General features: G+C 40.7%; 2 protein-coding genes across 3 annotated transcripts in view; one reads left to right on the top strand and one right to left on the bottom strand.

Annotated features, from left to right (window-relative positions):
• Positions 1 to 6,018, bottom strand: part of CEP89 (centrosomal protein 89) — a 34,196-nt gene extending 28,178 nt beyond the window's left edge. The window contains exons 1-5 of one of the 2 annotated variants that reach the window (XM_056500437.1): positions 5,908 to 6,018; positions 4,244 to 4,350; positions 2,940 to 3,095; positions 1,370 to 1,535; positions 101 to 206 (exon numbers count right to left, since the gene is read on the bottom strand). In XM_056500437.1, the coding sequence (XP_056356412.1) occupies positions 101 to 206; positions 1,370 to 1,535; positions 2,940 to 3,095; positions 4,244 to 4,350; positions 5,908 to 5,946 (574 nt within the window). In that variant the 5' untranslated portion in view covers positions 5,947 to 6,018. Of the gene's footprint in view, positions 1 to 100; positions 207 to 1,369; positions 1,566 to 2,939; positions 3,096 to 4,243; positions 4,351 to 5,907 lie in introns of both variants that reach the window. The other variant, XM_056500436.1, reaches the window with a different exon arrangement.
• Positions 6,019 to 6,139: 121 nt separating this feature from the next.
• FAAP24 (FA core complex associated protein 24) lies at positions 6,140 to 10,099 on the top strand. Its single transcript, XM_056500440.1, has 5 exons — positions 6,140 to 7,033; positions 7,321 to 7,472; positions 8,077 to 8,216; positions 8,509 to 8,661; positions 9,231 to 10,099. The coding sequence occupies exons 2-5, from the start codon at positions 7,361 to 7,363 to the stop codon at positions 9,471 to 9,473; spliced, it is 648 nt and encodes a 215-aa protein (XP_056356415.1). The 5' UTR covers positions 6,140 to 7,033; positions 7,321 to 7,360; the 3' UTR covers positions 9,474 to 10,099.
• The last annotated feature ends 1,500 nt before the right edge of the window (positions 10,100 to 11,599 follow it).

Consider the following 11,599-nt stretch of genomic DNA (forward strand, 5'->3'; position numbering starts at 1 on the left):
AGAAATATAATATTATAATATAGTATTACATTTACTGTATTAATTTTTTCCCAATGGTATTAAAAGGCATGACATTTTGGCTTACTTTAAGTTTATTTACCTTCTATTTGCACACTTGACTTATCCACCATCACCTGACACTCATTTTCATGGGAAGAAACCTCTTTCTTGTCAGTATTAGGAACAGGAGATGATGGAAACTCTTCCTATGTAAAAATAAGAGACAAACCTCTGTAAATCATGAGATCACTGTTAAAATAGCCCATGTGCCTTGATATCTATATGACACATTTAGTGTGTTAACATCCCAGCCACATTGAGAATTGTTCACTAATATTTTAAGATAACAGGTTGTAAGATTTGTTTCTTCTCCTGTCATTGTTTCCTTGGGGAGTTTTTGTGGGTTTTTTTGGTGTAGTTGTTTAGGGCTGATGTAAATAAAATCTAAACCTTACAATGATCAACAGGAGGTTAGCAATATGAAGTGATTAGTTCACATAGCAAGTATTTTCTGTCAACTTACTTGGTTACAAGAGTCCATGAAATTATTTTCTGTTTGGAATAATGAACCATTTTAATATTATTCTTGCTGGTTTTCCCATTGATCACACACCAGTGTTCCATATATTCCACTCACTTTCTTTTTTCTTTCTTTCTTCCCCTTCCCTCCTCTTACCAGCTACCATCTTTTCACCTTGGGGTGTTTTTTGTATTTTTTCACATTTTGAGATCTGTGGTGTATATTCTAAAACTAATGGTTCTACTGTGCTGGATTCTTTTGAAGAGGCATTTTTAAGAGCTCTTTCATTGCCTTTTTCCTACTCAGGTACTTCTTCCTGTTTGTTAAATTTTTCTATAGTTTTTGATTTAACTTTGAATGTGCTTCAGGAGTATTAAGTTCATTGCTGGTTAAGACAATCCAAAAATAAGCATACAAAAATTCCCTGGTCTTCAGGACAAAGTTAATTTAATTTGTTAGATTCTAATTCTCCCAATTTCTATATAAGTCTGTGCTCATTAGCACACTGAACCATTAACTATGCTTTCACCATTTAACAGTAAAGTTACTAGGGCTTTTAACAAATCATCTACTATGTAAGTACCATGCTCAACATAAATTATTGGACATTTTACAATACTAAATTATGCATGATAATTATATACTATATCAGTGTGCTCCTAATAACCAAAGAGAAAGACTCTGTGACCAACAAACCTACCTAATTCATGTAAATGAATCATAAAAATTAGCATGTGAAATAAATATTGAATACATGTCTGAAGAGAAAGAATACAAAGCATCTGAAATATTAACATGCATTAATATATTACAACATGGTAAAGGAACTAATGCATTTAAAAATCTTACCTTTTTAGTTTTGCAGGGAATAGCATAAATAGCATCGGTGCTTCCTTCTCTTTTCTCATTACTCTGACCACTGGACTCTGCCTCTTTATCAGCATCTGACAGAAATGTATCCATGTCCTCATCTTCACCATAATTGTCTGATATTTGCAGGGACTGTAGAGGAGACCTGTCACAACCATCAAGTTTCCAGTTAGATCTGCAAAAAGCAATTTAATGCCTGTTTCAGCACTGGTGAAACCCAACACTAGTAAAGTAGAACCATCAGTCTTACAATATACACAAGTCCAAAGAGACAGAGAGACATCTAAGCTTCTGTTAGCTGCAAACAAGGAATGGAGTTGTCTTGCTTTTGAGACAAATTTCAGGAGAAAACACCCTGGAATGAGTGTTTCCTCTAAAGAGAAAGGGCTTTGATAACTCCCTTTTCTTCTGCCAATGAGAGAAATGGGTATCAGGGGGTGAAAGTGAAAAAACCCTCTTTATTAAAAAAAAATAATAGTGCCTGCAAGGCACAGGAAAAAAAAAATAAAAAAGAATAAATGCTAAATTTGAAATTGTGAAACCTTCACCCCCAGAACCCAGTATCAGCCTTTCCTGGGTGCGGCTGCAGGGGGCGCTGCGGCGCCAGGCTGCCCGTGCCACAGAGGGATGGAGACGGCGCCTCCTCCACCAATTCACAGGGGAACCAGCCCTGGTGTCCCTGCGGATAGCGAAGGGAGCTGCAGCACCGAACCTCAGAAGCAGCACGGCGGGGCAGTGTTATAAATATATATTATGGTATTGGCTTTTCGCAAATGTTAAGGTAAATATGTATGTGTGGTGTTGAAATGGCTTTTAAGATACAGTTTTCCTTAGAGGAAACATAAGCTAATAAAGTGTCTTTGTAATAACTAAACTAGCTGCTTAGTTAAGTAACACCCAGTAAAGACACCTACTACTAATATACCAATTACCAGCACCATCCATCTGCAAAAATTGCAAACCACAGCCCAAATCAAAACTAATAAAAAAAAAAAATTAAAACCACAGCCAAAAAATACGTATGCTCTAAAAAAGACAAACTCATGATGTAGCTATGTAAAACAGTTCCTAAAATATGGAAAATAGTTTATAGAAAAGATTGAAAAATAAGTCGATTAATATGCAACACACTGATGGTACTACCTTCTCCTCTCCATCTTAAAATGCCAGGTTAGAGATAGAAGGTTTCTAACTCTACCAAAAAGACAGTTTGAAATAATCATTTTAACACAAAACAAATATCTTATATGTAATGCAAATGATTCCTCAGTTCATCGCATTCTATTAAATTGATCATGATTTGACAGAAATATGATTTTACTTATGACTGCTGTACAATCAAAATTTACCTCTCTGAAGATTGCATGTATGACAACACTTCACCAGAAATGGAATCAGGATTGTCAGACACTTCAGACTGAATTTATGATGTGGTAATAACAAACTAAGTAGCTGTAACAGCAGGAGTTTGCTGTCACTCTTTGGTAAAATTTATCACTGTGATATTTCATTTCTAATTTAAAATATCAAAGAAGAGAGTATACACTACCCTATCCTGAGCTCTGAGACTGTTGCATAGGGCTCAAAACACTCTTGTTCGAGGTAGGTGGAGTCACTTTCAGAGAGCGATCGCTGCCGGGGCTGAGGAATAGCAACAGTGCGCCCGGTTAGTGCTGTAGTAAGGATGGCTGCCGCTAGAGCAGACCTGCAGGGAAACACAATAAAGCAAGGAAGCAACACTGGTGCTTTCTCTGTGCTCCACATTTTACATCTTCTCCTTTGCAAAATGTCTTCGCTATCTAATCAAAGCAAAATGTTCACAGTTAACAAGCATAAATAGCACTGGATGCTGTGGGACTGGTTAGAAACTGTAACCTCCCAAAGTAAAGCACAAAACGGGGCAAAGCTATTGCAATGCAGCTATCCAAGAGGAAGGTACAGCATCCACTGGTTTTCCCAAATCACATGCATGAAAACCATGGAATATGCTGGGTTACCTTCCCAAAAGTCACATCAATAATTTACAGTATTTGGCTTTTACTTTAGCCATAAAAAAACCACCTGGAGTTGTGTTGAAAAGATCTTCCATATCTCCATTTTGTCTCCATTATTCCCTACTCTAAACCTTTTACTGGTGACTCTGAAGTTGTTAATAAATGTTGGCACACTGCAAACCAGGACAAGCAAACAAAAGTGCCTATTCGTATGATGTTGTGGAGTACAGAGAAGGGTATGATGAAAAGGAAAGTAAGTAGTAACTAAGATTAAAGCAGTGAAACGCTTCAAGAGAACTGAAAAAGGAATGACAAGAACTTGAGACCAAAAAGGAAAAAGAAATTAACTAGAATTAAGTAGGAATGTTACAGGCACTAAAAAGACCATGGAAAACAACCAGAATTGAACTAAATGCAGTGAAAACATAGAATAAAAAACTGTAAGAAACTACAACTTAGAAGAAAACTAATTTGCATTTTTCTAATCCAGCGTGGTTTTACATGCCAGTTTTTAAAGTCCCTGGTATGGTAGCAAGATTTAATTTAGGTTTTTCTAATGAGCTAATATTTCCTGACTCAAGCACTAGTGCTGTCTACAGTGCTGCACTCCTACACTCTACTGTAGCAGCCAAATTAAAAGTTACACTAACTTTAAATAGTCCATTTAAATTGACTCAGATAAGTCACATGTTCATAACAGTTACTGTCCTGAATATTTACCATGCTTAAGAGTGGGGAAACTGCCCCCTCCTTAAAAATATATTCTTTTTACATGCAATTCTTCTAATCAGGCTTTTCTAGTACGCTACAATACCTGATGAAACAACAAAAAAATTAAAAATAAAACATTAAAACATACCTGGGCCTTTCTGGAGAAGGGTTTGGACTACGAGGGGGAGGGGTGCGGGGAACTGCAGGTTTAGGAGCTATGGTAGCAGCAGGGACCAGGCCATGAGCTATATGTTTCTAAATGATTTAAAATAAAATTAGTTGACAATGACTTTAAGGATCACAATGAAAAAAAAAACAACACAGGACTGAATGTGCACAGAAACTAACAATGCAAAATAATATAAAAAGGAAGAACAACTGCATGCAATTAATGTAAATAGAAGAGTTGAAATGGCATTTCATTCCCCTTAAAGTTAGAACATCATGTAAAGCTGGAAAGTTCATTTAACATTTATGAACAGCTGGTCTTCAAGGTTAGAAATGTAATTTACATGAGACCCACGAATGTATGTCTTCTATTCATTATATCACAATTTGCAAAAGCATGATTTTAACTTACTCATCTTTTTCCTATACATATGCAAGAAAAACTGGACTAGAAAATAACTTTTTTCAAAATATGTGAATGCTGCTTCAGAGTAACAATATTAATCCCTATCTTCTACAGTTTGTCAATCCTCAGTCATAGCAGTATAAGAAAAAAAAACCCTACCACTAAGTCTTGTAAGTCTTGCAGTCAAAGGTTCAACATTTATTTTTAAAAAATCCAAAAAAACACCATTTTTTCATCAGTAAGCACACCAATTTTTTTTTTTTTAATGGCATAATATTAAATACCAGCTCAGAAAAACTGAAACCAGAGTTCCTACAAAAGTTCTGTGAAGGAAACCATATACTGGTTGAGGTTGGAAGGGAGCTCTGGGGACTGTCTAGTTCAAGTTCCTGCTCAGAGCTGGGTCAACTATGAGAGGGTTGCTTTCCATCCCGTCCAATCTCTCCAACCTGGTCCAGAGCTGAACCACCTCACAGTATTTTATTATTATGTTTAACATGAATTGTCTGTGTTTGAGTTTGTATTCACTACCTCTTGTTCTCTCTCTAGGCATCAGAAAATAATACTATGTCATATTAAAGTCCATCACCTTTGGGCAGATGTTACTTTTTCGTGGAGTGAAACAGGCTAAGCTCCTGCTATTTCTGCTACAGATCTCTTTTCCTCCAAGTATTCTTTAATTCACTTCTCCAACAGGAGAATGAAGATCTGAACTGGGAAATATTCCTGTTTTTATATGAAAGCACATTAAATAATTAAATAGTGCATTAAAAGACTGTCTTTTTACCCAGTCTTGAAAATGCACCGCAAATGTCTGTCTGGCATGCACCATTTCGTTTACTAGATACGACTATGAATGATGCTACCATAACTATCAGGGAGCACAGCTGAAGAAAAAATCATCCCACGGTAAAAGTACGACAACAGAAGATGAATACTTTCATTCTAGTAATAAAAAAAGAAAACCATTTAGCTCCCGGAGCGGCCGAACCCCGGCGCGCCTGAAGGAGCCGGGCAGGCCCCGGACTGAGGGAAAGGAACGCACCAAGCCCCAGACACCGTTCTGTCTCTGCTTGGGCTTCATTTTTCTCCCTGATTTTCACTTCAAAGTGCTCAGCGAGCACCGGCATCGGCCGCCTGCTCGGAGACCACCCCTGGTCCCAGCCGCGCACACAGCCGCGCTGTCCTGCTGCCCCCGCTCTCGGTACCGGAGCTGCGCTGGGTGCAGCGATACTCACGAAGGGGCCCCTCCGGCCTCTCCTGAACAGGGACGGCATTAGGACGGGACGGCTCCGACCAGCGCCTGAGGGCCGCTTCCCGCCGCGTCCTACGCTTCGCCCTCGCGACCCGCCTGCAAACAACGCGGCGGCGGATTGGCTGCGGGCCCGCCCTGCTCCAATCAGCACGCGCCTTACTCAGCCCTCGCTCGGCCCTAGCGACCTATCCGCGGCGAGCCCGCCCCTCTGCTGCGAGCCCGCGCGGGCCTGAGGGGCGCCCGGCGCTCGGCCTCGCTGTGCCGGGCCGTGTCTCCTGCGGACTCCCGGTTCCCGGCCCCGCTGCCCGCCAGGCTCGCTGCTCTGGGCCGTGTCTCCTACGGACTCCCGGTTCTCGGCCCCGCTGCCCGCCAGCCGCGCTGCTCCGGGTCCTTATCTCCTGCGGACTCCCGGTTCTCAGCCCCGCTGCCCGCCAGGCTCGCTGCTCCGGGCCGTGTCTCCTGCGGACTCCCGGTTCCCGGCCCCGCTGCCCGCCAGCCGCGCTGCTCCGGGTCCTTATCTCCTGAGGAGTTCCCGGTTCACAGCCCTGCTGTGCCGGGCCCTTATCTCCTGCGGACTCCCGGTTCCCGACCCCGCTGCCCGCCAGGCTCGCTGCTCCCAGCCGTGTCTCCTGCGGACTCCCGGTTCTCGGCCCCGCTGCCCGCCAGGCTCGCTGCTCCGGTCCTTATCTCCTGCGGGCTCCCGGTTCTCAGCCCCGCTGCCCGCCAGGCTCGCTGCTCCGGGCCGTGTCTCCTGCGGACTCCCGGTTCCCGGCCCCGCTGCTCCGGTCCTTGTCTCCTGCGGGCTCTCGGCCCCGCTGTCCGCCAGGCTCGCTGCTCCGCTCCTTATCTCCTGCGGAGTTCTCGGTTCCCGGCCCCGCTGTCCGCCCGCGGCCGCCCCGCAGCCTCTCCCCGGTGCTCCGGGCGGGCTCCGCTGCAAGCCTCCAAGACTCCCGGTTCCCCTAAAGTCAGAACACCACGTAAAGCTGGCAAACCTGGAAATAATCACTCCCAGCAACTACCTTTTAATAATTGGTCTGGAGACTCCCACCAGCTGAGGGAAGTCGGCTTTGCCATTCAGGAAGGTTTTCTCTCAGCAAGCGTAGATGAAGGTATGGAAAAGGCAATGTGTGTTTTTTCACCGTGTGTTTTAATTTTGGCGTTTTTCAGACTGAGTGGTAAAGCTGAAGGTGGAATTTGCAAGCCAACTCGACAGCCTGTATTAAAGTGAACAGAGTTGCTTGTCCATATTGATATGTTCACCTTAACTCTAAGGAAGCTTGAGGAAGGAGATAGTAGTGTCTCTTCCAGAATATTGCATCCTAAGCTTATGATTAAAATTTATAGGCTTAGAACAGGTGTGTAAAATGTCTTGCTATTTTTCTATATTTCTTTTTAGGGTGTAACTGCTACTGAAGGAGCATTTTAAAGGAGGTCTGATGACAACAAAAGCAAATTTGCCTGTGACAGCAGGGTCTATAGTTGTCCCTTACGGGCATGTGATTGGAAATGAGAAGTGGAGAGGGTCAGAGGTTGCCCAAAGGCTACAAGGTAAGCACAAAGTGGAAGATGAAAAGCAAATGAGGCAAAAGCTTCCCCTCTATTGCCCAGTAATGTTAAGAACTGCTGGAATATGCTTTACTCTGTGCCTGATTGGTCCCATATTTGTGATACAGACTATGGTAGCAGGCTGGAAGATCCCTGCCTTGTATCTGTGTGAGCAGCTCAGTTCTCATAGTTGCAGAGCACTGCAGGGAAGCAGCAGAATCTGCTGTTGGGGCTTTGTGGATATGCATCTCCACTGAACTCCCTTGAATTTACATGTGTACTCTGCTACTCTGCTGGCACAACAAACTAATTTATGGTGATCCCTCCAGAAAAGCATGTGATATTTTTGTTCAAGCCAAGAGTTTACTGAGCAGCTCTACTACTTTTATATCTGTAGATTGGAACTGCTATTAATTTGCATTATTAAAGATATGACATAGTAGTTGGGACTGCTTGTAATAGATTTACTTAAAGGGAAATAAGGCTTTTTATAAAGTTCATAATGAAGTCACTAGAATTATTGACACTTTAGGAAGGCTGTGCTGTAAAGTAATTGTTAGTATATTTTTAACTACTATATTTTTTCTTCTAATAATCTCACCCTAAGGAAAAGTTAGACTCATCTTTGAAGATGGCTTGGGACTGGTGGACTTTCATCTTTCAAACAGAACTTGCATTTTACTTATTTCTGAAGCAGATTTGGTTGCAGGGGATGATTTCAAACGAAGATTGGTTAAGTTTAGAAATGTAAGTGCTATAAAAAGAGAAAAGTTTTCACTTGATATTTGCTTATTCCATGCTTCTGAAAACATTCTTCTTGTGTTTTTTTTTTTTTTTTTTTAAATTCCATTGGAGCTGACCTTTTGGGTTAATTTTCACCTGAAAACTGAAAAATTCTGCAGCTGTGTGATAATGCTGTATTAAACCTCAGACCTGTTGCTGCAGTTTACATTCTTCCTCTGATTTGCTACTAAGCAGCTCATACTTGTTATATTGCATTAACAAGGTTTTTTCTAATATCTTTGTCTTTTCAATACAGGCCAGCAGTCTTAGGGGAATTGTAATTGTAGAGAAAACCCGAATCAGTGAGCAGTACTACTCAGGAGTACAAAAACTTGTTGTACTTGAACTTGGAATGGTGTTGCTTCCTGTGGCAAATCAAGGAGAAGCTTCTCAACTTATTATTCAACTAGTAAGTTTCTGTGTTGTATTAAAATATGGGATGTATGGGAAAGCAGGTAGATCTCAATGATCATTTCAGAGAGAAAAAATAGGATCTTAAAGGAACACAAATCATTTGAATGTAAAGAATAAATCTTCTGTAACAGTGATACAGTAGTATAGTTCAGTGCAAAGAAGGCTCATTTGGGAACAAAGAAAAAAGAAGAATATGGTCCTGGATTTTTTAAATGTAATCTTTTACTGAGGTACCAGTAGGTAGCATTAGGCAAATTTACTATCAAAATCAACTTGAGATTTATTTTCTCTAAGTCTAGGGAAACTGTTATTAAATTGTTTCTTTTTACCCATCAAAAAGGTGACAAAAATAATTGTTTTTATTTGTTGCCACTATTTAGAAGTTGTTTCCTAGTAAGATTTTGTCGAACTGCATCCAGTAAGGGCGCACATCTAAGGAGGTAGCTTGTTTTTAAAACTTGCTAGCGATTGCATGGAAGTGTTTGGAGATGAAACCCTGCTAGACTGGAGGCAGAGCTGTCCCAGGAGCGCTGGGTGTGGCTGACAGCTCTGTCTGTGCCGCAGGTGCGGGAGCAGAGCCGGGATCTCGGTGCCAACCCCTTCGTTCGCAAGCAGCGCGCTCAGCTGGCGGAGCCCGCCGTGCTCCGGGCGGTGCAGCACATCCCCGGCGTCGGGAGAGCAAAGGCGCTGCTCTTACTGCAGCGCTTCGGCAGCATCCACCGCCTTTGCAACACACCCCTCAGCGAGCTCCAGCCAGTAGTTGGACAAACTCTAGCACAACAAATTTATACTTTTTTACACTCCTGACATGCATGTGCAGTCCTATTTTGCAAAATGAAAACTCGGGGTTTTTCTGATTTCTGTAATCATGGCTAGCAGTAACTGGACTCTGATGCTTTTTTTTTTTCCATCTGCTCTGTTCATATAAATTAAGTGGTGCAAATTGCCTTGGAAAGAAGTCTGTAAATATTTTGCATCTATCTGGAACATAAAAAAAAACCAAGAAAGCTGGTTTTTTTCAGCATCTGTGTTAAAAAAATGGATGAGCAATATGCTTACTTTGGTCTTCCAGAAAAAAAAACCCATATGAATATATGCATAGTAACTTCTCAGTAACTGGAAATATATCACATGTGTTTAAAAAGTTAGCATATATTCCATTATAGTAATATAGAAATTGCTTTATATTTTTTGATTTATAACTTTTCATAGCTTTTTTTTTTTTTTTAATACCTTTTTGGAGTTCCTTTGGAAAATCCTGCTGGAATACAGGTTTGTCTTTACACCAACTTATATTTCTGGTCACCCCTCCAGTTCTCAGGGTGTTAACAAATTTATTCCCTTGTGTCTTGATACCCAAAATATTGGTTAATTCATGTTGTCCTTTTGAATGTAGGATGACATAATAATAAACTACAAAATATTTTGATACAGCCTTTAATATGTTAATTATACTATCAATTATACTATAATATACACTACAAAGAAAATAATATGGGAAGCTTTGAACAAAAACAGTACTCTTCCAGTATTAATATTTTGAAAATTTACTTATAAAGAGGATTGGTTTTCCTGATATCTTGCATTTTAAGTTACATTCCTATCCTATTTTCTAAGGGTAAAATTGCCTTTTTCCCTGAGGAGGTATGTGAAAAACATCTTTTATACCACTTGGGAATTTGGATCACAGCAGGAAGGCAGCTGAGTAGGATTTTCCACTCCCTTTTGTGGGATCCTGGGCAATTCTGAAAGTCATCTCTTACACTGGTTAGCATGGACAGTAGGTAGACCTGTTATTACTATTGATTCTGTACCTGGGATGAAAATTTGTCTGTGACTTAGACATAATTATTTCATTTAGTGAATAATAAACAGCAGAATTTCTAAAAGTGCAGAAAAAATACTACTCTTTATCAGGCAACTGGGGAGTACTTTAAGCTTCTTTATGCATGGTTTGCTCAGATTTTATTCCCTTTAGGGTTTTGTCACTTTGCTATGAAGACTGGATTTCACATCTAAAGGCATATGGCTGTTATGCTGCAAGACACACACCTTTTCCCCATGGCACATGGCCATCTGCTCAGGGCCTTAAATTGAGTTCAGCTAAAGTAGTAATAATTAATATTAATGGAGCTTCAGGCTGAACTACTCATCTATTGCTAGCCTTTCTTTTTAGGGCTTTACAGCAACCTTATACATCCTCATGGTAGACACTTGTTACAAAAACTCCTGTGGTCTGAGCAATATAAGGCAAACACTCATTTCACTGCAAGTTAAGTTGGCTAGCACTCAGTGTAGAATGAGACTTTAGTTAGCTGACAGAAAACTAAGAGTATTTTTATGGCACTTTTTTTTACTTGAATTCAGGGATGTGTTTTAAATTTAAAAAGCCAAGCTTCATTCAAAGACGAGTGTAATGATGGGAAGGGACAGACAGTTATTCAGGAGCTAAAAGTGAAAGTTTCCAGGAAGACTGTCATAGTGGTTAAAGAGAAATGAAGAGCTGGAAGAGTGATTGGTGTGACTTGGCTTAAGGTTTTGTTACTTGGATAGCAGTTTCAGCACACAGGTGAAGTAAATCTCATCTGCATGGAATGCTGTAAGGCAGGGTGTGCAGATCAGTGTCTGGCTGCTGCTGCCTGTGTGTGTGAAAGAAGTACTGCTGCACCAACACATGTAAAAAGTAACTACTAAGGATAAGAAGCCACAAGTAATTTACAACTTATTATTTTATGTAACATTTATAGGGAAACTAGAAATATGTTTACACTCTTTGTAAGGAAGTTGGTGTTAAACTCTTAGTTGGTATTGCATGATACTGTAACTTTTCTTAAAAGCTTCCTAGATCTCTGTAAGCAACATTAGAGAATGGCAACAGTAAATAGCAAAAACCTGTAAATTATGCTTTATCATCCAGGCTGCAACAGAATCAA

This window comes from Oenanthe melanoleuca, chromosome 11 (genome assembly GCF_029582105.1).
Source record: "Oenanthe melanoleuca isolate GR-GAL-2019-014 chromosome 11, OMel1.0, whole genome shotgun sequence".
Lineage (NCBI taxonomy): Eukaryota > Metazoa > Chordata > Aves > Passeriformes > Muscicapidae > Oenanthe > Oenanthe melanoleuca.